This window comes from Hyla sarda, chromosome 9 (assembly GCF_029499605.1).
Source record: "Hyla sarda isolate aHylSar1 chromosome 9, aHylSar1.hap1, whole genome shotgun sequence".
Classification (NCBI taxonomy): Eukaryota; Metazoa; Chordata; class Amphibia; order Anura; family Hylidae; genus Hyla; species Hyla sarda.
The window spans coordinates 103891514-103914482 of NC_079197.1; the positions used below are offsets into that span (position 1 = coordinate 103891514).

Consider the following 22969-nt stretch of genomic DNA (forward strand, 5'->3'; position numbering starts at 1 on the left):
CATCAGTATAAACCTCCCCACCATCCATCCTTCAGTATAAACCTCCCCACCATCCATCCTTCAGTATATACCTCCCCACCATCCATCCTTCAGTATAAACCTCCCCACCATCCATCCTTCAGTATATACCTCCCCACCATCCATCCTTCAGTATATACCTCCCCACCATCCATCCTTCAGTATAAACCTCCCCACCATCCATCCTTCAGCATATACCTCCCCACCATCCATCCTTCAGTATAAACCTCCCCTCCACCCATCCTTCAGTATAAACCTCCCCATCATCCATCCTTCAGCATATACCTCCCCACCATCCTTCAGTATATACCTCCCCACCATCCATCCTTCAGTATATACCTCCCCACCATCCTTCCTTCAGTATAAACCTCCCCACCATCCATCCTTCAGTATAAACCTCCTCACCATCCATCCTTCAGTATAAACCTCCCCACCATCCTTCAGTATAAACCTCCCCACCATCCATGCTTCAGTATAAACCTCCCCACCATCCATCCTTCAATATAATCCTCCCCACCATCCCTCCTTCAGTATAAACCTCCCCACCATCCCTCCTTCAGTATAAACCTCCCCACCATCCTTCAGTATAAACCTCCCCACCATCCATGCTTCAGTATAAACCTCCCCACCATCCATCCTTCAGTATACACCTTCCCACCTTCCACCCTTCAGTATAAACCTCCACACCATTCACCCTTCAGTATAAACCTCCACACCATCATTCAGTATATACCTCCCCACCATCCATCAGTATAAACCTCCCCACCATCCATCCTTCAGTATAAACCTCCCCACCATCCATCCTTCAGTATAAACCTCCCCACCATCCATCCTTCAGTATAAACCTCCCCACCATCCATCCTTCAGTATATACCTCCCCACCATCCATCCTTCAGTATAAACCTCCCCACCATCCATTCTTCAGTATATACCTCCCCACATCCATCCTTCAGTATATACCTCACCACCATTCACCCTTCAGTATAAACCTCCTCACCATCCATCCTTCAGTATAAACCTCCCCACCATCCATCCTTCAGTATAAACCTCCCCACCATCCATCCATCAGTATAAACCTCCCCACCATCCATCCTTCAGTATAAACCTCCCCACCATCCATCCTTCAGTATATACCTCCCCACCATCCATCCTTCAGTATAAACCTCCCCACCATCCATCCTTCAGTATATACCTCCCCACCATCCATCCTTCAGTATATACCTCCCCACCATCCATCCTTCAGTATAAACCTCCCCACCATCCATCCTTCAGCATATACCTCCCCACCATCCATCCTTCAGTATAAACCTCCCCTCCATCCATCCTTCAGTATAAACCTCCCCACCATCCATCCTTCAGCATATACCTCCCCACCATCCTTCAGTATATACCTCCCCACCATCCATCCTTCAGTATATACCTCCCCACCATCCTTCCTTCAGTATAAACCTCCCCACCATCCATCCTTCAGTATAAACCTCCTCACCATCCATCCTTCAGTATAAACCTCCCCACCATCCTTCAGTATAAACCTCCCCACCATCCATGCTTCAGTATAAACCTCCCCACCATACATCCTTCAATATAATCCTCCCCACCATCCCTCCTTCAGTATAAACCTCCCCACCATCCTTCAGTATAAACCTCCCCACCATCCTTCAGTATAAACCTCCCCACCATCCATGCTTCAGTATAAACCTCCCCACCATCCATCCTTCAGTATACACCTTCCCACCATCCACCCTTCAGTATAAACCTCCACACCATTCACCCTTCAGTATAAACCTCCACACCATCCTTCAGTATATACCTCCCCACCATCCATCCATCAGTATAAACCTCCCCACCATCCATCCTTCAGTATAAACCTCCCCACCATCCATCCTTCAGTATAAACCTCCCCACCATCCATCCTTCAGTATAAACCTCCCCACCATCCATCCTTCAGTATAAACCTCCCCACCATCCATCCTTCAGTATATACCTCCCCACCATCCATCCTTCAGTATAAACCTCCCCACCATCCATTCTTCAGTATATACCTCCCCACCATCCATCCTTCAGTATATACCTCACCACCATTCACCCTTCAGTATAAACCTCCCCACCATCCATCCTTCAGTATAAACCTCCCCACCATCCATCCTTCAGTATAAACCTCCCCACCATCCATCCATCAGTATAAACCTCCCCACCATCCATCCTTCAGTATAAACCTCCCCACCATCCATCCTTCAGTATAAACCTCCCCACCATCCATCCTTCAGTATATACCTCCCCACCATCCATCCTTCAGTATATACCTCCCCACCATCCATCCTTCAGTATAAACCTCCCCACCATCCATCCTTCAGCATATACCTCCCCATCATCCATCCTTCAGTATAAACCTCCCCTCCATCCATCCTTCAGTATAAACCTCCCCACCATCCATCCTTCAGCATATACCTCCCCACCATCCTTCAGTATATACCTCCCCACCATCCATCCTTCAGTATATACCTCCCCACCATCCTTCCTTCAGTATAAACCTCCCCACCATCCATCCTTCAGTATAAACCTCCTCACCATCCATCCTTCAGTATAAACCTCCCCACCATCCTTCAGTATAAACCTCCCCACCATCCTTCAGTATAAACCTCCCCACCATCCATCCTTCAATATAATCCTCCCCACCATCCATCCTTCAGTATAATCCTCCCCACCATCCATCCTTCAGTATAAACCTCCCCACCATCCCTCCTTCAGTATAATCCTCCCCACCATCCCTCCTTCAGTATAAACCTCCCCACCATCCTTCAGTATAAACCTCCCCACCATCCTTCAGTATAAACCTCCCCACCATCCATGCTTCAGTATAAACCTCCCCACCATCCATCCTTCAGTATACACCTTCCCACCATCCATCCTTCAGTATAAACCTCCACACCATTCACCCTTCAGTATAAACCTCCACACCATCCTTCAGTATATACCTCCCCACCATCCATCCATCAGTATAAACCTCCCCACCATCCATCCTTCAGTATAAACCTCCCCACCATCCATCCTTCAGTATATACCTCCCCACCATCCATCCTTCAGTATACACCTCCCCACCATCCATCCTTCAGTATATACCTCCCCACCATCCATCCTTCAGTATAAACCTCCCCACCATCCATCCTTCAGTATATACCTCCGCACCATCCATCCTTCAGTATAAACCTCCCCACCATCCATCCTTCAGTATAAACCTCCTCACCATCCATCCTTCAGTATAAACCTCCCCACCATCCATCCTTCAGTATATACCTCCCCACCATCCATCCATCAGTATAAACCTCCCCACCATCCATCCTTCAGTATAAACCTCCCCACCATCCATCCTTCAGTATATACCTCCCCACCATCCATCCTTCAGTATAAACCTCCCCACCATCCTTCAGTATATACCTCCCCACCATCCACCCTTCAGTATATACCTCCCCACCATCCATCCTTCAGTATATACCTCCCCACCATCCACCCTTCAGTATATACCTCCCCACCATCCATCCTTCAGTATAAACCTCCCCACCATCCATCCTTCAGTATAAACCTCCCCACCATCCATCCTTCAGTATATACCTCCCCACCATCCATCCTTCAGTATAAACCTCCCCATCATCCATCCTTCAGTATAAACCTCCCCACCATCCTTCCTTCCTCTGCACCTTACGCCGCTTCACATTTTCAATAGTCAAATCTTAATGACATTTCAATGGAAAAAAAGGAAGAGTCCACTGGCTCGAGATAGGGGTTCATTTTTCCTAATTATATTCCCCTTCCTCTTAAACTAATCGATAACACTACATAGAGGAGACTGCTTCCGTTACTGAAATGTCGTGTATTCTATGCGACATAAGTTTTGCTGCACCTGCTCCTAGGAGCAAAGGAACTATAATGTGTGAGGGGCGCCTCCCCCTCCTCCAGCCATTGGTAGCGCCCAGATTGTAACAGTTTCTCTTTGTAGGTTTCCTGTTCAGTTTCTTTGAGGGATTGACCATGGCGGCTACTGAGATAGCTCGGCAGATGGTGAGTGCAGCCGGGGTGCGCGTCTCTGGAGCAGCGCCGTACATACGTGTATATATGTAAATGTGTATATATGTGTGTGTTCCCGCGTGTCGTCATGTGTGAGGAGCAGCGGCGGTGTGTGCAGCGCATCTCTCCCTTATACACATAGCGGTTGTGGGGCGCAGCGTCCCCCGGTACATAAGGTAGCGGCTCTGCTGCACCAGCTCAGCTGCCAGGCAGGGCGTTGGCAATGTGTAGGCTGCATGGCATAGGGGGAGGATGAGGAAGCCCCCGGGAAGTGTTCTGCTAGCAGGTGCAGCCAGTCTGTATATACCAGGGGCACGAGGCTGCCACCATCCATTGACATTGCCCATGACTTGTCAGTTTGATGGGTTTCACTGTTTGTTCTCTGAGGGGATTTTTCCCATTCATCTTCGTTCTTCATAAACGCTTTGGTTGTACATTTGCATATGTGTATATCTTGTGTACAGTATGGGGCTTATATCTCCTGTATCTCTTATCCATATTGGATGGTTATCCCCAAAACTGCTTGCACTGCACCATCATTTACAATTGAAAAATCGCTTTCCATAAGTTGTGTATAACTTGCCGTCATGGTAGGGTTGCCACCTGGCTGGTATTTTGGCCACCCTGCCGGTATTTTTATATTAAAATTACCGGCAATGCAATGGCTGGAATTTATCCAACCAATCCTCCAACTCCAAGAATGTTGCACCATATGCTATACCAGTGTTTTCCAACCAGAGCGCCTCCAGCTGTTGCAAAACTACAAATCCCTGCATGCCCAGACAGCCAACGGCTGCCTGGGCATGCTGGGAGTTGTAGTTTTGCAAGAGCTGGAGGCACCCCTGGCTCGGAAATACTGACCTACAGTGGGGATCAAAAGTTTGGGCACCCCAGGTAAAAATTTGTATTAATGTGCATAAAGAAGCCAAGGAAAGATGGAAAAATCTCCAAAAGGCATCAAATTACAGATTAGACATTCTTATAATATGTCAACAAAAGTCCAGATTTTATTTCCATCATTTACACTTTCAAAATAACAGAAAACAAAAAAAAATATGACGTCTGCTAAGGTTTGGGCACCCTGCAGAATTTATAGCATGCACTGCCCCCTTTGCAAAGCTGAGACCTGCCAGTGTCATGGATTGTTCTCAGTCATCATCTGGGAAGACCAGGTGATGTCAATCTCAAAGGTTTTAAATGCCCAGACTCATCTGACCTTGCCCCAACAATCAGCACCATGGGTTCTTCTAAGCAGTTGTCTAGAAATCTGAAACTGAAAATAGTTGATGCTCACAAAGCTGGAGAAGGCTATAAGAAGATAGAAAAACGTTTTCAGATGTCAATATCCTCTATTCGGAATGTAAGAAATGGCAGTCATCAGGAACAGTGGAAGTTGAAGCAAGATCTGGAAGACCAAGAAATATATCAGACAGAACAGCTCGCAGGATTGTAAGAAAAACAATTCAAAACCCACGTTTGCACAATCCCTCCAGAAAGATCTGGCAGACACTGGAGTTGTGGTACACTATTCCACTATAAAGAGATACTGGTACAAATATGGACTTCATGGAAGAGTCATCAGAAGAAAACCTCTTCTTCTACGTCCTCACCACAAAAATCAGTGCTTGAACTTTACAAATGAACATATAGACAAGCCTGATGCATTTTGGAAACAAGTTCTGTAAACCGATGAGGTTAAAATTGAACTTTTTTGGCCAGAATGAGCAAAGGTACGTTTGGAGAAGGGGAACAGAATTTAATGAAAAGAACCTCCAACTGTTAAGCATGGGGGTGGATCAATAATGCTTTGGGGTTGTATTGCAGCCAGTGGCACAGGGAACAACTCACGAGTAGAAGGAAAAATGGATGCAATAAAATTTCAGCAAATTTTGGATGCTAACTTGATGCCATCTGTAAAAAAGCTGAAGTTAAAGAGAGGATGGCTTCTACAAATGGATAATGATCCTAAACACACCTCGAAATCCACGGGGGGATTACATCGAGAGGCGTAAACTGAAGGTTTTGCCATGGCCTTCACAATCTCCTGACCTCAACATAATTGAAAATCTATGGATAGACCTTAAAAGAGCAGTGCGTGACAGACGGCCCAGAAATCTCAAAGAACTGGAAGAATTTTTTGTAGACAAGAATGGGCAAAGATACCTCAAACAAGAATTGAAAGACCCTTGGCTGGCTACAAAAAGCATTTACAAGCTGTGATACTTGCCAAAGGGGGCAGTACAAGATATTAACTCTGCAGGGTGCCCAAACTTTAGCAGACGCCATTTTTTTTGTTTTCTGTTATTTTGAAAGTGTAAATGATGGAAATAAAATGTAACTTTTGTTGACATATTATAAGAATGTCTAATCTGTAATTTGATGCCTTTTGGAGATTTTTCCATCTTTCCTTGGCTTCTTTATGCACATTAATACAAATTTTTACCTGGGGTGCCCAAACTTTTGATCCCGACTGTATACTATATACTACTACATAATCCAACATGCTGGGAGTTGTAGTTTTCATTTGGGGCAGCTGCTGAGCCACAGGCTGTGTCAGGGCATGCTGGGAGTTGTAGTTAGTAACTAACTGCAACTCGAGCCGTCAAAAAGTCTCATCAAAACAAAAATGGTACTGTTAAAAACTATAGATCGGTGTGCAAAAAATTTACCCTCATACAGGCCCATATAAGGAGAAATAAGAAAGTTTTTTAATAAGGGTCAGAATAGGACAAAATTTCCCCCGCATATGAGCAGGGATGTGGAAATCCTATCGCCCGACGCCCGGGACATGTAGTTTTGGGTGCTGGGCAGGTGAATTTTTTTTTTTTATACATTTAGCCCTGTATCGGGCTAACAGGGCCGGATCAACTTTATTTTTACAATGCCGGTGTGAGGTGCAGACTGACGGGAGGAGCAGGCTCAGACTTTCATGGGACGCAAGTCTGCCCTTCACACCGGCGCTCAGGGTGTACAGAGCGGGTTCCTGACTCAAGCCTGCTACATACCTGACGGCCCCCGACTGATTTCAGATGCCGGTGGCCTCCGCTAATAGCCCTGCATGCGGCACTCACCATGGCCGGCTATTAACCTTTTTAGATGACCCCCACATCCCCGCCCCCGCAGCACGATCCCCTGTGGAGGTAACCGGAGGGCTTACCTCTGCATTCATGACTGCCCCCATAGATCTGCATTTGATTGAGCCTGGCCCAACCAAATGAACACAGATCAGTGGAGTTCAATAGAATTGCATTGATCTGTATGAGGAATCTAATGATTCCTCCTAATGAAGTGTATTAAAAAAAAAAAATTTGGTGCCAGGACAGCAAAAAAAAAAACCACGTGGCATACTATTTTGGAAACTACACCCCTCAAGGCACGTAACAGCCTTAAAGGGGTATTCCAGGCAAAACCTTTTTTTATATATATCAACTGGCTCTGGAAAGTTAAACAGATTTGTAAATTACTTCTATTAAAAAATCTTAATCCTTCCAATAGTTATTAGCTTCTGAAGTTTTCTGTCTAACTGCTCAATGATGATGTCACATCCCGGGAGGTGAGTCATCAGAGAGCAGTTAGATAGAAAACAACTCAACTTCAGAAGCTAATAACTATTGGAAGGATTAAGATTTTTTAATAGAAGTAATTTACAAATCTGTTTAACTTTCCGGAGCCAGTTGATTAAATAAAAAAAAATGTTGGCCTGGAATACCCCTTTAACACCTCACATGTGTTTGACGACTTTTCGTTAAAGTGTGAATGATTTTTTTTTTTTTTTTCCACTAATATGCTAGTTTTCCCTCAAATTTATTTATTTTTTTACAAGGGATAATAGGACAAAATACCCCCCAAAATTTGTAACCCCATTTCTTATGAGTATGGAAATACCCCATGTGTGGACGTCAAGTGCTCTGCTGGCTACAATGCTCAGAAGAGAAGGAGCGCCATTGAGCTTTTGGGAAAAAAAATAGTTTGGAATGGAATTCAGGGGCCATGTGCGTTTACAAAGTCCCCCGTGCTGCCAGAACAGTGGACCCCCCACATGTGACCCTATTTTGGAAACTACACCCCTCACAGAATTTAATAAGGGGCGCAGTGAGTATTTGCACCCCACTGGCGTTTGACAGATCTTTGGAACAGTGGGCTGTGCAAATGAAAAATTTAATTTTTCATTTTCACGGACCACTGTTCCAAAAATCTGTCAGACACCTGTGCTCACTGTACCCCTTATTACATTACGTGAGGGGTGTAGTTTCCAAAATGGAGTCACATGTTGGGGGGGGGTCCATTGTTCTGGCACTATGGGGCTTTGTAAACACACGTGGCCTTCAATTCCGGACAGATTTTCTCTTCAAAAGCCCAATGGCGCTCCTTCTCTTCTGAGCATTGTAGTTCGCCCGCAGAGCACTTTACATCCACACATATGGGGTATGCTCTTACTCAGAAGAAATGGGGCTACAAATTTTGGGGGGCTTTTTTTTCTTATTTTCCCTTGTGAAAATGAAAAATTTTGGGTAACACCATCATTTTAGTGAAAAATGTTTTTTTTTTTTTTTTTTCATTTTTCCATCCAATTTTGAAGAATTTTCATTAAACACCTGTGGGGTGTTAAGGCGCACTATACCCCTTGTTAAGTTCCGTGAGGGGTGTAGTTTCTACAAAATGGGATCACGTGGGTATTTCTTTTTTTGCGTTTGTCAGAACCGCTATAAAATCAGCCTCCCCTGTGCAAATCACCAATTTAGGCCTCAAATGTACATAGTGCGCTCTCATTCCTGGGCCTTGTTGTGCGCCTGCAGAGCATTTTACGCCCACATATGGGGTATTTCTGTACTCGTGAGAAATGGTGTTACAAATTTTGGGGGGTCTTTTTTCCTTTTTCCACTTGTGAAAATAAAAAGTATGGGGCAACACCAGCATGTTAGTGTAAAATGTTTTATTTTTTTACACTAACAAGCTGGTGTAGCCCCCAACTTTTTAGTACTGACAGACCGTGCATGCTGGGAGTTGTACTTTTGCAACAGCTGGAGGCACACTGGTTGGAAAACCTTCAGCTAGGTTCTGTTACCTAACTCAGTATTTTCCAACCAGTGTGTCTCCAGCTGTTGCAAAACTACAACTCCCAGCATGTACTGATCGCAGAAGATGTAGTTTTGCAACATCTGGAGGGCTATAGTTTTAGAGACCACTGTATAGTGGTCTCAAACTGTAGCCCTCCAGATGTTGCTAGGCAACTCGCTGGTTTCCGTAGGATCCACCGTCGCCCGCAGCCTCTGCAGATCGGTAAGTGACCTTCGGCGCTGGTCCCTGTCTGTTTCCCTGTCCTGCCTATTGTGGATGGGCAGAATGGGGAAACCGAAAGTAACTCCCCCTCCTGCCCCCGATCTGCTATTGGTCGTCGCGTCTATACGACCAATAGCAGGGATAGGAGGGGGGGCACCCCTGCCACCTCACTCCTGTCCCTTCAGGGGCATCGTCGGTGTCTTAAACAACCGCAATCCCCCTTATGTTCCGGGTCACCATAGACCCATAATGACCCGCAATCGCATGTGTGAATTCACTTGCGATTTGCAGCGATCGCAAACATGTGACCCACCCCCCCCCCCCCCCCCCCCCCCCCCGGGCGCATCGAGGGCCGGAATTCTCTATGACGTACGCGTACGTCATGGGTCCTTAAGTACCAGGGGGTCATGACGTACGCATACGTCAAGGGTCCTTAAGGCGTTAACCTAACAATCAGAGTTTACAAGTTTTTATAGCCTTAGCTGAATGGCAGCAGTTTTTCCAATGGTTTACAGCTTCAGTCTTGAACTATTGACCCTCCATTCCCTTCACTTATACAAGTGTCTATAGTCCTGCAAAAAAACATATTTACTTAATCCCTTATCAGTGAGAGGCTAGGTTACCCATGGGTTCCCTGTAACAGCAGAACACAACACTATGGAAAATATAAGTATTGCCACTCCTAATTCTGCGTTGCGTGCCATACAGTGCAGCATACGAAAAGCATGCTTCTTCACGGTCACTTAACGGGTTCATTTTGCGGTTACGTGAGGCACTGCATGCATTGGTCTTTATTCTTACAGTAGAGAAGTCATTAATTATAACTTTTTGTGAATTGGGACATTTTTTTTTATTCCAATCTAAATTTAGTAGGAGTCTGAGTCGGTGCATTTTTTTTCCGACTCCAGGTACCCAAAATTTCGTCCGTCTCCACAGCCCTGAGTGGAACTATCGATGACAAATTGGATTCTGGCTGAAGATTAAAGATTTTTATTCTTTCAACGGAATCTGCAAAAGAAGTTGTTTGCTGCCGACATGGGCCATTGCTTAGTGTGAATGTACCTTTAAAGAGGTTATCCAGGTACTAAAAAAAAAAATAAAAAAAAACACTTGTTTTTACATAGTCCCCCCTGCCTTGTTTCTGAGGCACCGTTCGCTACTCCCTGATGCACTGCCCTCCTTTTCTTCCATCTCCTTCCTCCTGCACACCCTATTAAAATTACATTTTCCCGCAGTCCTCTGCCGAGATGGGTTAAAAAGGGGGCATGGCTTGCTGTTATTTCAGAAGAGTGTGGCTTGAAGAGCTATGATAGAAAGGGGTGACTTGGTTGGACAATGTTAGAAAGGGGGCATGTCTTTTTGGTATGATGCCAGAGAGGAGAGTGGCTTACAAGGCAAGGATGCTGTAACCTAGGACAAAGTGGCATTTGATTTCTGTCGTGGGAGGAAGGGGGGGGGGGGGGGGGCGGTAATGGACAAAGGATGGCAGGTTTTTCTTCACTACTGCCTGTCACAGTAATTCCAAAAGCTAAACCATCCCATTACAGGAAATAGGTGTATATTACAATACAGTTGGTCTGACCATAAGGAGACATAATATTAACAATTTTTGCTATCTTGAGTACCCCTTTTAAAGTCATCTGAGAGATTGTTATGGAAACCATGCCTGGCAACCCCAATAAAAGACTAGTTGTTTAGTATGTCCCTAGAAGCAATAGGTTGTTTCACGTTTCATTACTGGTATATTTAGCCAGAGTTGAGTCACTTTGGAGGACCCGTCACAACAATGTGTAATGCTTCATGTGCCTGCAATGGAGCTACCGGAAAATTGAGCAGTTGCTGCCGGATCACAACAACAGAGTTAGTGCTGCATGGTCACTTTGGCCACAACATGGGTTAAGGGGCAAAAGATTGCTTGTTGCACTGCTGGGATCATGCTGCATTGCAGGTAATGTTAGTGAATGGGGCCATGTTGCAACCCACGAGTGGCTGCAACCACAAGAAATTGATTTGAGATGGCCTCCCCCTCCTCCCCCCCCCCCCCCCCCTTACAGCAGGGGTTAATTAAGATGGATGGTAACTAAAATAGGTTAGTTACTTAGTGTTCTTTTTTTGTAGCGAAAAATAGAACTGATGCAAAAAGAAGGAACAGTGTTTCCGAAAGGACTCCTCTCCTTGGCCGTACCTTTAGAGCCAAGAATGCGACTGGATTACATTGTGTGATGTTGGGAACACTTTCCTTGATGTTGCAGGACAGAATTTGATCTCCTCACTGGCGCTAACCCTGATGTGCCAGGTACTGTATCCTTCAGCAATGCTATGTCTTGTTAGGAAAGCTGGCCGTGGCGGGGGCATAGGAACTGTGTAATGGAAAATAGCCATGATGATCGGGCTGACAGCCATGCTCTGTGCTTCTGGATTTGTGTTGTGAAAATCTAATTTTCTCTTTTTTGTTTGTACAGTAGAATATTCATAATCTTGGTTCTTAGTTAGGTACTTGTGATCGCATGATGCATGTATACTACTCAAAGATAGGGCTACACATTTCCAGTTTTTCATGAAGGGAAGTTAAAGATTCTCATCATCTTACAATTAATTCCCAAATAAAATGGAACCAAAAATGCTTTCTCTATAAAGAGGTGCAATTGTTTTTTTTTTTTTTTTTTTTGGTAATTCTCACAAAAATTACACAGCTTAATCGAATACTGCGCTGTATCATAATCAGCATTCACTGTAAAGCATATTGAACTGTTGGAAACCGCCCTAGGGGGTAGCAGTGGGGTCAGGGGGCCTATTGTGGACCAAGGGACCTGGACACAACAGAAACCACTATAGGTACACCACTGTAATCTCACATGGAATTTAAGGGTTGTTTTATTCCCAAGTTTGAATAAGTTCTTGAGATATATATATATAATGTGTGTGTACTGTACAAATTAAATGGCTTCTGACTAGTCAGAACAATAAAATAAAACTTCAGCTTCAATCCCATTGCTGTTAAGCACTATGGATTGTTCTCTGTATTCCACTGATATAACTTAGCAGAGAAGATCCTGTTTTGGCTGTGGCATTGCAGCATCGACCTTGCTGTCCTTTTCAATTAGTTCAGGGAAGAGGATTTAGCAGTAAATAGTTGTATTGCCTTTGGGTAGAATATGGATTTTGCAAAGCATTAGATCTGACATGTAGAAATGGCCAAATTGTAATGTCTCATATATTGCATCTCCTGTTCTACATAGATATTTCAGAGTGCTGGACTTTTATATCATGTGTTGGTTTCTCTATAATGAAATGCATTGGAGCAGGAATGTTCTCAGTTATAATTCTGTCTTGTATTTTTACAGAGCGTAGAAATATAAGCATGGATCTATTGCTGTGGTCTCATATCCTGCCAGTGTTCAGCCATCTGGCCTCAACCATGACTAAAATAACTGCATTATAATTGGATTTAGTAAGGAGTTCTTCAAATGACGTGCAAGTAAACTCTGCAGCTCTTGTTTTCACATGTTGCATAATATTTTATATTCTTTGCTTTTAAAGGGAACCAAGCATCAGATTTTACCATATATAACGTGTGGCAGTGCGTTATATAAGGTACAATCTTCATCCTCACTATATTCGGGGACATTCCTGCCCTCAGGGATAGTGAGGATATGAAGTCTCCCTGCTGCCCCCCCATAAGTAGTCCCTTGGGCAGGGAGTTATACATACTTAGTCCTGTTGGCTGCGCTGTAATCATGCCCTCTACCTGTGCGCCCTCTATTTCCGATCACCACCGCTTGCTGGGTGGTGATCGGACCAGGATGCCTCCTGATATCTATTAGCAGGCATCCCATGGCAATGCTAAGGGGGGTCCTCAGACCCTCCCCGCCCCCCCCCCCCCCCCCGCCATATGTTGGCGATCGTCGGAATCGTTGGCGATTCTGGGACAATCGGGTCACGATCGGGAAAAGTTCAATTTCCGCCACTCTGCTCACCGATTGAAGTCCGGGCAGAGTGGGGGAAACAAATGAAGCATGGCCGGCAAAGCGGCGGTGGCATGGTGCAGCGGCGACAGAATCGTGCGGTCTCCAAACTGTTGTTCCTCAGTTGTTGCATAACTACAACACCTAGCATGCCTTTCAGCTGTCGGTGCATGGTGGGAGTTGTAGTTTTGGAACAGCTGTAGGCACATGGGTTGGAATCGCTGAGCTAGAGTCTGTTTCCTAACTAAATTGTTCCCCCACCAGTGTGCCTCCACCTGTTGCAAAACTATAACTCCCAGCATGTACGGTCTGTCAGTGCATTCTCGGAGTTGTAGTTTTGCAACAGCTGTACAGGGTTTACAGTGAGTTTCCTTCTACAAGTTTGAGCTGCGGCAAATTTTTCGCTGCAGCTCAAATTCCCAGCGGAAAACTCACTGTGAACCCCCGCCCATGTGAATGTACCCTAAAAACACTACACTAACACAAAATAAAAAGTAAAACACTACATATACACCCTTACACCCCCCCCCCCCAATAAAAATGAAAAAGTCTCATACGGCAGTGTTTCCTAAACGGAGCCATTGACTGTCCTGGCAGGCTGGGAGTTTTGCAACAGCTGGAGGCACCCTGTTTGGGAAACACTGCCATAGGGATTTGGTGGAGACAAGCTCCATCCTTGTATCCGGGTCTGCCCCTATTGCAAATTCCTAATTTAGGCCATGCGCATTGCGCTCTCTCTTCAGAGCCCTGTCGTATTTCAAGACAACAGTTTAGGGCCACATATGGGATATTTCCGTACTCGGGAGAAATTGCGTTACATATTTTGGGGGGATTTTTCTCCTTTACCCCTTATGAAAATGAAAAGTTGGGGTCTTACACATACCTGTTAGTGTAAAAAAAAATATATACCGTATTTATCGGCGTATAACACGCACTTTTTAGGCTAAAATTTTTAGCCTAAAGTCTGTGTGCGTGTTATACGCCGATACCGCCCCAGGAAAGGCAGGGGGGGAGAGGCCGTCGCTGCCTGCTTCTCTCCCCCTGCCTTTCCTGGGGTCTAGAGCGCTGCTGTCGGTCCTTCTCACCCCCAGGGGGAGAGAAGCGGCGCCGACAGCCAGGGGGAGAGAAGGGGCGGCGGCACCCATTGCCGGCGCCGCTGCCCCGTTGCCTCCCCCCATCCCCGGTGGCATAATTACCTTGGTCGGGTCCGCGCTGCTCCAGGCCTCCGTCGTGCGTCCCCGGCGTCGTTGCTATGCGCTGAACGGCGCGGCGCATGACGTCAGTGCGCCGCGCCGTGCATAGCAACGACGCTGGGGACGCACGACGGAGGCCTGCAGCAGCGCGGACCCGACTCAGGTAATTATGCCACCGGGGATGGGGGAGGCAACGGGGCAGCGGCGCCGGCAATGGGTGCCGCTGCCCCTTCTCTCCCCCTGGCTGTCGGCGCCGGCACCGATAGTCAGGGGGACAGAACGGGCAGCGGCGGGGTGAGAAGGGCTGACAGCAGCGCTCTAGACCCCAGGAAAGGCAGGGGGAGAGAAGCGGGCAGCTACGGCCTCTCTCCCCCTGCCTTTCCTGGGGGTATATCAGGGTATACACGCGCACACACGCACCCTCATTTTACCATGGATATTTGGGTAAAAAACTTTTTTTACCCAAATATCCATGGTAAAATGAGGGTGCGTGTTATAGGCCGGTGCGTGGTATACCCCGATAAATACGGTATATCTATTTTACACTAACATGCTGATGTTGCCCCATACTTTTCATTTTCACAAGAGGTAAAAGGAGAAAAAGACCCCCAAAATGTGTAAGAAATACCCCATATGTGGACGTAAAATGCTCTGCAGATGCCCAACAAGGCTCAGAAGTGAGAGAGCGCCATGTACATTTGAGGTCTAAATTGGTGATTTGCACAGAGGTGGCTGATAGTTACAACAGTTCTGACATGAACACAAAAAAAAACACCCACAGGAAACTACACCCCTCACAGAATCGAAAAAGGGGTGTAGTGAGCATTTACACCCCACAGGTGTCTGACGGATTTTTTGAACAGTCGTAAAAATGAAAAATTTAATTTTTAATTTGCACAGCCCACTGTTCCAAAGTTCTGTAAAATGACAGTGAGAGGTGTAGTTTCCAAAATGGGGTCACGAGGGGGGGGGATGGGGTTTCCACTGTTCTGGCACCATGGGGGGCTCTGTAAACTTACATGGCCCCCGACTTACATTCCAAACAAATTCTCTCTCCAAAAGCCCAATGGTGCTCCTTCTGTTCTCTTCTGAGCGTTGTAATTTGCCCGCAGAGCACTTTATATCCACATATGGGGTTACACATTTTTGGGGGATTTATCTATTACCCCTTGTGAAAATGAAATATTTGGGGTAACGCCAGCATTTTATTGAAGAATTTTTATTTATTTTTTTAGTCCCACTTTAACTAAAGTTTGTCAATCACCTGTGGGGTGTTAAGGCTCACTTTACCCCTTGTTACGTTCCTTGAGGGGTGTAGTTTCCAAAATAGTGTGCCATGTGGGGGGGGGGGTTACTGTTCTGGCATCATGGTGGCTTCCGAAATGGGACATGCCTCCCAAAAACTATTTCAGCAAAATTTGCTCTCCAAAATGCCGTTGTCGCTTTTTCCCTTCTGAGTCCTCTAGTGCACCTACTGAACACTTTACATCCACATATGAGGTATTTCCTTACTCGAGAGATTGGGGGGCCTCTTTACCTTTTACCCCTTGTAAAAATGAAAAAAATGGGGCTACAATGACATGTTAGTGTTTTCTCCTTAATTTTGCTGCTAGTCCAGTGAAACGCCTAAAAGGGGTTAACAAACTTTTTGAATGTCATTTTGAATACTTTGAGAGGTGCAGTTTTCATAATGGGGTCCATTATAGGGGATTTCCAAAAAAAGACCCTCCTATTCACTTCAAAACTTAACTGGTCCCTGAAAAATTCTGATTTTAGAAGTTTTCGTGGAAAATTGCGGCTATTCTTTTGAAGCCCTCTGATGTCTTAAAAAAGTAAAAACATGTCAAATTTATGATGCCAACATAAAGTTAACATATTGTGTATGTGAATCAATATGTAATTTGACATGTCCCTTTTCCTTAGAAGCAGAGTTTCAAAGTTAGAAAAATGCAACATTTTTGAATAAATGATGCAAGTATCGACGAACATTTACCACTAACGTAAAGTAGAATGTCATGAAAAAATAACCTTGGAATCAAATTTATAAGTAAAAGCATCCCAGAGTTATTAATGCATAAAGTGATAGAGGTCAGATTTGCTCCCGTACTTAGGGTCATAATGGGCTCTGTCCCTAAGGGGTTGAAGGAATAGCTTAGATTGAACACCCTCACTGATCCTGAGTATGAGGGTGCCTTGTCCCACAATCTCTGTAGGAACCAAACATTAAAAAGCTTCACATTTTTGCGCAAAACACAGTTGCAAGTTAGTACAGAAATAACGCTTGCGCCAAAAATGTAGATCTTGAATGCTAGTTTTTTGTGTCAAGCAATGTGTGTTTGACAGTTTTTGTCCTCTGTGCTCTAATAGAAAGTGAACAGTCCTCCCTGAGGCATGCATGTTCACTGGATTAGTCTGGGCCTCTACAGATTTTTTTTCTAAAATAAATGTTTTCATAAAAAAAAACTCAGTCTCTGGTATATTAAATTGTTTGAGTAGACAGACAGTTAACTGCTAGCAGGTGTATAATTCCAGTGCAACCTTGCCAACAGGGGGCACATAATTTCCCGGTTCCTATTTCTAATCATTGAGCTGCCCATAAAATGCATTGCCAGGTCCTGCTCGGATAAGGGACCCTATTGGTTCAGAATATCTTTAAGTTCCTTTTATAACCCACAAAAAAAAAAAAATTGTATGTTACTTGGTACCTAATCCTGATCATATATAAATTTTGTGTCTAGCACCTATATTTCTCTCAAAATACCTTCTATCTGTTGCTCACTTGGTTTTTCATCCTGTGTTTTGGAAGTGGCGAGTCCTCACGCTGCATGACTCCTATTCCTCCCTGAGTCTGCTGTGCTGGGTTTCTTAATTCAATCACTCCAGTCTGCTCTGTAAGCCCCTGCTATCTGTTTCCAGGCTACAGTCTGATAAACAGGACAGAAGTGAGCACAGAGGAGTGCCTGTCCCACTCTTCCTTATTGCACTTTGTCCCTGCCTGTGCTTCAGTTTGGAAAAAGATGATGCTGCAGCCAGACAGGATTTTGTTCTGGATAATATGGATTATTTTTTTTTTTTTTTTTTTTTTTAAGCCATGTTTAAAAAAACAACAAAAAAGGCAAAAAACATTTTTATGACGTATATTAGAAAGGTTTAATGTTTTGTCTAGATGTACAACATATAAAAAGTTTTTGAATCTGACAGTGCCCATTTAACCTCTTAATGACCAATTACGTGTAAACACGTCATTGTGCCGTTAAGGGTGTATGGTTGCCGCATCTAAAATAAAAAAATGCATTCCCGGCAGCTCAGTCGGGCTGATTGGGATCACCACGTGAAACAGCGGTGTCCCGATCAGCTTAGAGGATGGCGGGAGGGCCCTTACCTGCCTCCTCTTCATCCGATCTCTTTTACGATGCTCCAGCCTGGCTCAGCAAGCTGGAGCAATAGAGTGCAGATAGCACTGATCAATGCTATCAGAAGATTGCATGTAATAGTCCCCTATGGGGACTTAAAAATGGTGTTAAAAAACATTTTTTTATTCACTTTTTTTTTTTTTTAATGGGGGGGGGGATTAACTATAGATGAGCGAACTTGCAGTAAATTCGATTCGTCACGAACTTCTCGGCTCGGCAGTTGATGTCTTTTCCTGCGTAAATTAGTTCAGCCTTCAGGTGCTCCGGTGGGCTGGAAAAGGTGGATACATTCCTAGGAAAGAGTCTCCTAGGACTGTATCCACCTTTTCCAGCCCACCGGAGCACCGGAAAGCTGAACTAATTTATGCAGGAAAGGTCATCAACTGCCGAGCCGAGAAGTTCGTGACGAATCGAACTTACTGTAAGTTCGCTCATCTCTAGAATTAACCCCTTCGATACTAAAAACTTAAATAACCCCCTTTTTCCAAATTCCATATAAAAAATGTAAACATAATAAAAATAAACATGTGGTATCGCCATGTACCGTAAATGTCTGAATTATAAAAAATATGTTAAACTACACAGTCACTGACGTATATGTAAAAAAAAAAAATCCAAAGTCCAAAATTGCTTATTTTTAGTAATTTTGTATACCCTAAAAGAAATGTATAAAAAGCGATCAAAAAGTCCCATAAAAAAAAATGGTACCGATAAAAACTACAGACCCAACTGAACCCCGAAATATAGCCCCGTAAGCGGATAAATAAAAAGGTTATAGGGGTCAGAAGATGACAAATTTAAACATACAAATTTTGTTGCATGTAGTTATCAGTTTTTTTTATTTATTTTGGGTTGTAAAATAAAATTAGATCCTACATAAATTGTTTATCCATGTAACTGTATGGACCTACAGAATAAAAATGAGGTATCATTTTTGCTGAAAAGTGTACGGTGTAGAAAAGGAAGCTGCTAAAATTTACAAAATAGCATTTTTTTTTTTTATTTTGTCCCACAAAAAAAAAAGTGGGGTTTCGCCATAGATTTTGTGGTGAAATGACTGTTGTCATTGCAAAGTAAAATTGGTAGCGCATAAAACAAGCCCTCATATAGGTCTGTAGGTGGAAAACTGAAAGGGTTATGCTTTTTAGAAGGTGAGGAGGAAAAAAAGGTTTTAAACCCTTTAGTTTGCAACTGTCAGAGCTGACAGTGGTGTCTAAAAGGACCTTTAATGCGTCCCTGGTGATAAATTTGGGTGGATCCCCCCCATTGCCCCTGATCGTTTACTTCTCTATCCATGGTGGCTGTGGCTCTGCATTTGATTAAGCCTGCCTGGAGCAGGCTCAGCCAAATGAGCACAGATCCAACAGATCATTGGAGTTCTATAAAAATGAATTGTTCTGTATGAGGAGTTTAACCCCTTAAGGACCGGAGGTTTTTCCGTTTTTGCATTTTCGTTTTTTGCTCCTTGCCTTTAAAAAATCATAACTCTTTCAAATTTGCACCTAAAAATCCATATGATGGCTTATTTTTTGCGCCACCAATTCTACTTTGTAATGACATCAGTCATTTTGCCCAAAAATCTATGGTGAAGCGGGAAAAAAAATCATTGTGCGACAAAATTGAAAAAAAAACGCTGTTTTGTAACTTTTGGGGGCTTCCGTTTCTACGTAGTACATTTTTCGGTAAAAATGACACCTGATATGTATTCTGTAGGTCCATACGATTAAAATGATCCCCTACTTATATAGGTTTGATTTTGTCGGACTTCTGGAAAAAATCATAACTACATGCAGGAAAATTAATACGTTTAAAATTGTCATCTTCTGACCCCTATAACTTTTTTATTTTTCCGTGTATGGGGCGGTATGAGCGCTCATTTTTTGCGCCGTGATCTGAAGTTTTTAACGGTACCATTTTTTGCATTGATAGGACTTATTGATCACTTTTTATTCATTTTTAAATGATATAAAAAGTGACCAAAAATGCACTATTTTGGACTTTGGAATTTTTTTGCGTGCACGCCATTGACCGAGCGGTTTAATTAATGATATATTTTTATAATTCGGACATTTCCGCACGCGGTGATACCACATATGTTTATTTTTATTTTTATTTACACTGGTTTTTTTTTTTATTGGAAAAGGGGGGTGATTCAAACTTTTAATAGGGGAGGAGTTAAATGATCTTTATTCACTTTTTTTTCCCACTTTTTTTTTGCAGTGTTATAGGTCCCATAGGGACCTATAACACTGCACACACTGATCTTCTATGTTGATCACTGGTTTCTCATAAGAAACCAGTGATCAACGATTCTGCCGGATGACTGCTCATGCCTGGATCTCAGGCACTGAGCAGTCATTCGGCGATCGGACAGCGAGGAGGCAGGAAGGGGCCCTCCCGCTGTCCTGTCAGCTGTTCGGGATGCCGCGATTAGCCGCGGCTATCCCGAACAGCCCGACTGAGCTAGCCGGGAACTTTCACTTTCACTTTTAGCCGCGCGGCTCAGCTTTGAGCGCGCGGCTAAAGGGTTAATAGCGCGCGGCGCCGCGATCGGCGCTGCGCGCTATTAGAGGCAGGTCCCGGCTTCACTATGACGCCGGGCCCGCCATGATATGACGCGGGGTTACTGTGTAACCCCGCGTTATATCAGAAGAGCAGGACCAAGGACGTACCGGTACGTCCTTGGTCCTTAAGGGGTTAATATTATCCCCTAAAAGTCCGCTAACCAACAAGGATTTACTAAGTTTCTTTTTGGGCTTAAATTCCCTACAATTTATTTTCCACAGTATTTACTAATGTTTCCCTACATTGTCCTTTTTTTACACCTGTTCTGATCTGTCAGGTTTTCCCAGCTCAAATCCACTACATTTTCTGTGGAAACCTTAGTAAATATGTTGGGCTTTTGGGAAAATATCAGGAACCGTTTTAGTGACCCCTTTTCCCGACGTCCAAACCCCTTTTTCAGGTTTTCTTAGTAAAATGGAGAGTTAGTCGGGTTTTTTCTATTCTGGCACAAATTCTGGCGCAATGCATTGCAGTTAAAATCTTTTACATAAATCATAAAAATGTATAAAAATAAACATATTTGGTATTGCCGCATGCGTAATTGTCCGAACTATTAAAATAAAACATTATTTATTCATCCCGTTCGGTGTAAAAATACCAAACCCTAGAATTGTGGTGTGTGTGTGTTTTTTTTTTTTCTCAGAAAATGGCAATTACATTTTTTGTTTTTCCTTAAGTTTTTTTCTTTAAGTGGAGTTTTAAATTGTATATGGATCCAGCATGTCACCCAGTCAGAGGCTATATGCCCAGCAGAGGGGAGTTGATATCTGAGTGTTAGGCTCAGAATTTGTGTTAGGGTCCCATCCTAAATGAGGCCACCTCCCCGTGGTGGTTGGGGGACACGTTTTGATCAAAAAGTGCGCTAAGAGCCTAAATTTTTTGACCAATGTGTGCTGCTACAAACCTCTTTTTTTGTATACTCTGTATGTGCCATAGCAGTGTGCACCCGTGTATTAGGTTGTTGTGCTGGCTATTTTTCTTTTTGCTTGTTTTTACAATACCTTGCAAATATATTTTTTTCCGTTTTGGAGCAGATGTTATAGAAAAATTTATGAAAACATTACAATGTACAACTGGTCCCACAAAAAACAAGCCCTTATATGGGCGTGTAGATGAAAAATGAAGTTATGGCTATTAAAGGGGTACTCCAGTGGAAAACTTTTTTTTTTTTTAAATCAACTGGTGCCAGAAAGTTAAACAGATTTGTAAAATACTTCTATATAAAAATGTTAATCCTTCTAGTACTTATCAGCTGATGTATACTACAGAGGAAGTGGAGTTGTTCTTTTTCAGTCTAACCACAGTGCTAACCATGTCAGGAACTGTCCAGAGCAGGAACAAAACCGTATAGCACTCCTCTCCTGCTCTGGACAGTTCCTGACAGACAGGTGTCAGCAGAAAGCACTGTGGTCAGACAGAAAAGAAATTCAAAAAGAACTTCCCCTGGAGCATACAGCAGCTAAATACTGGAAGGATGAACAATTTTTTTTAAAGATTTTTCAATAGAAGTAATTTACAAATCTGTTTAACTTTCTGGCACCAGTTGATTTAAAAAAAAAAAAAAAAATGTTCTTCATCAGAGAACCCCTTTAGGGTGCGTTCACACGCTCTTTGTTTTTGCGGGTTTTCTGCTGCGTATTTGAAAGGGTGCGGGCTCTTCTCGGCAGATTTTCCACGGAAGAATTTACGCTGTGGAAAATCCGCCGCAAGATCTATTGAAGTCAGTAGGGACTGCGGCAGATTTTCGGCAGTGTAAATTCCACCCCGGAAAATCTGCTATGGACAGCTAAGAAGAGCCCGCATCCTTTCAAATATGCAGCGGAAAACCCGCAAAAACAAAGAGCGTGTGAACGCACCCTTAAAGGATAAGGAGGAGAATACCAAAGGGCTGGATCCACCTCTTGCTTTGGCTCAAACTGCAGTGGCAGTTTTTGAAAAAGAAAAACTGTCATGTGGAAACCCATCCTAAGGGTATGTTCACACCTACATAATCTGACAAATATGCAGCAGATTATATAGGTGTAAACATAAACTTAGAATATGGTTAGGCGCTATTACAGCTATTTAGGGCCTTGAGGCAACCTCTTTGGGGTTTGGGGTTTTGTTTATTGGGCTTCGCTTTTAGGAGGTTCACCTTGCAGTATATGTAAATAACATAACTTTCTGTGGTCAGTACCATTTCTAGTAATTTCCTTTTAGTTCCACTTGACTCTCTTGGTGAGATATATTTATGGTGGTTTGCGCTATGTATATAGCTGCAGTGCTGCAAATGTGTGATGGTGCCAAATGATGAACAGAAGTCAGAAACCTTTGTATACCGCTCATTGCTTGGTGACTCAATAATTGCAGGGTATACCTCTTAGTATTCTTGTGTGATCTTTATGGGCAAATGAGGACCTCACATTAAAATGATGTACAGTGGTCCCTCAAGTTACAATATTCATTGGTTCCAGTACGACCATTGTATGTTGTA

The 22969-nt window shown here is 43.7% G+C and overlaps 2 protein-coding genes across 10 annotated transcripts in view; one reads left to right on the forward strand and one right to left on the reverse strand.

Moving 5' to 3' along the window:
- SOWAHD (sosondowah ankyrin repeat domain family member D) overlaps positions 1–3829 on the reverse strand; it is a 53673-nt gene extending 49844 nt beyond the window's left edge. Inside the window, exon 1 of one of the 2 annotated variants that reach the window (XM_056541180.1) lies at positions 3694–3829. The gene's annotated coding sequence lies outside the window, so the exon portion shown is untranslated. The remainder of the gene's footprint in view (positions 1–3693) is intronic. The other variant, XM_056541182.1, reaches the window with a different exon arrangement.
- A 90-nt stretch (positions 3830–3919) lies between these two features.
- Positions 3920–22969, forward strand: part of SEPTIN6 (septin 6) — a 77214-nt gene continuing 58164 nt past the window's right edge. For 6 of the 8 annotated variants that reach the window (XR_008848049.1, XM_056541175.1, XM_056541173.1 and 3 more), the window contains exon 1: positions 3921–4074. Coding sequence is in view for 7 of the 8 variants with exons in the window: in XM_056541175.1 (XP_056397150.1) it covers positions 4045–4074 (30 nt within the window). In the remaining variant the exon portion in view is untranslated. Of the gene's footprint in view, positions 4075–11632; positions 11657–22969 lie in introns of those variants that run through there. The other 2 variants (XM_056541172.1, XM_056541178.1) reach the window with 2 other exon arrangements.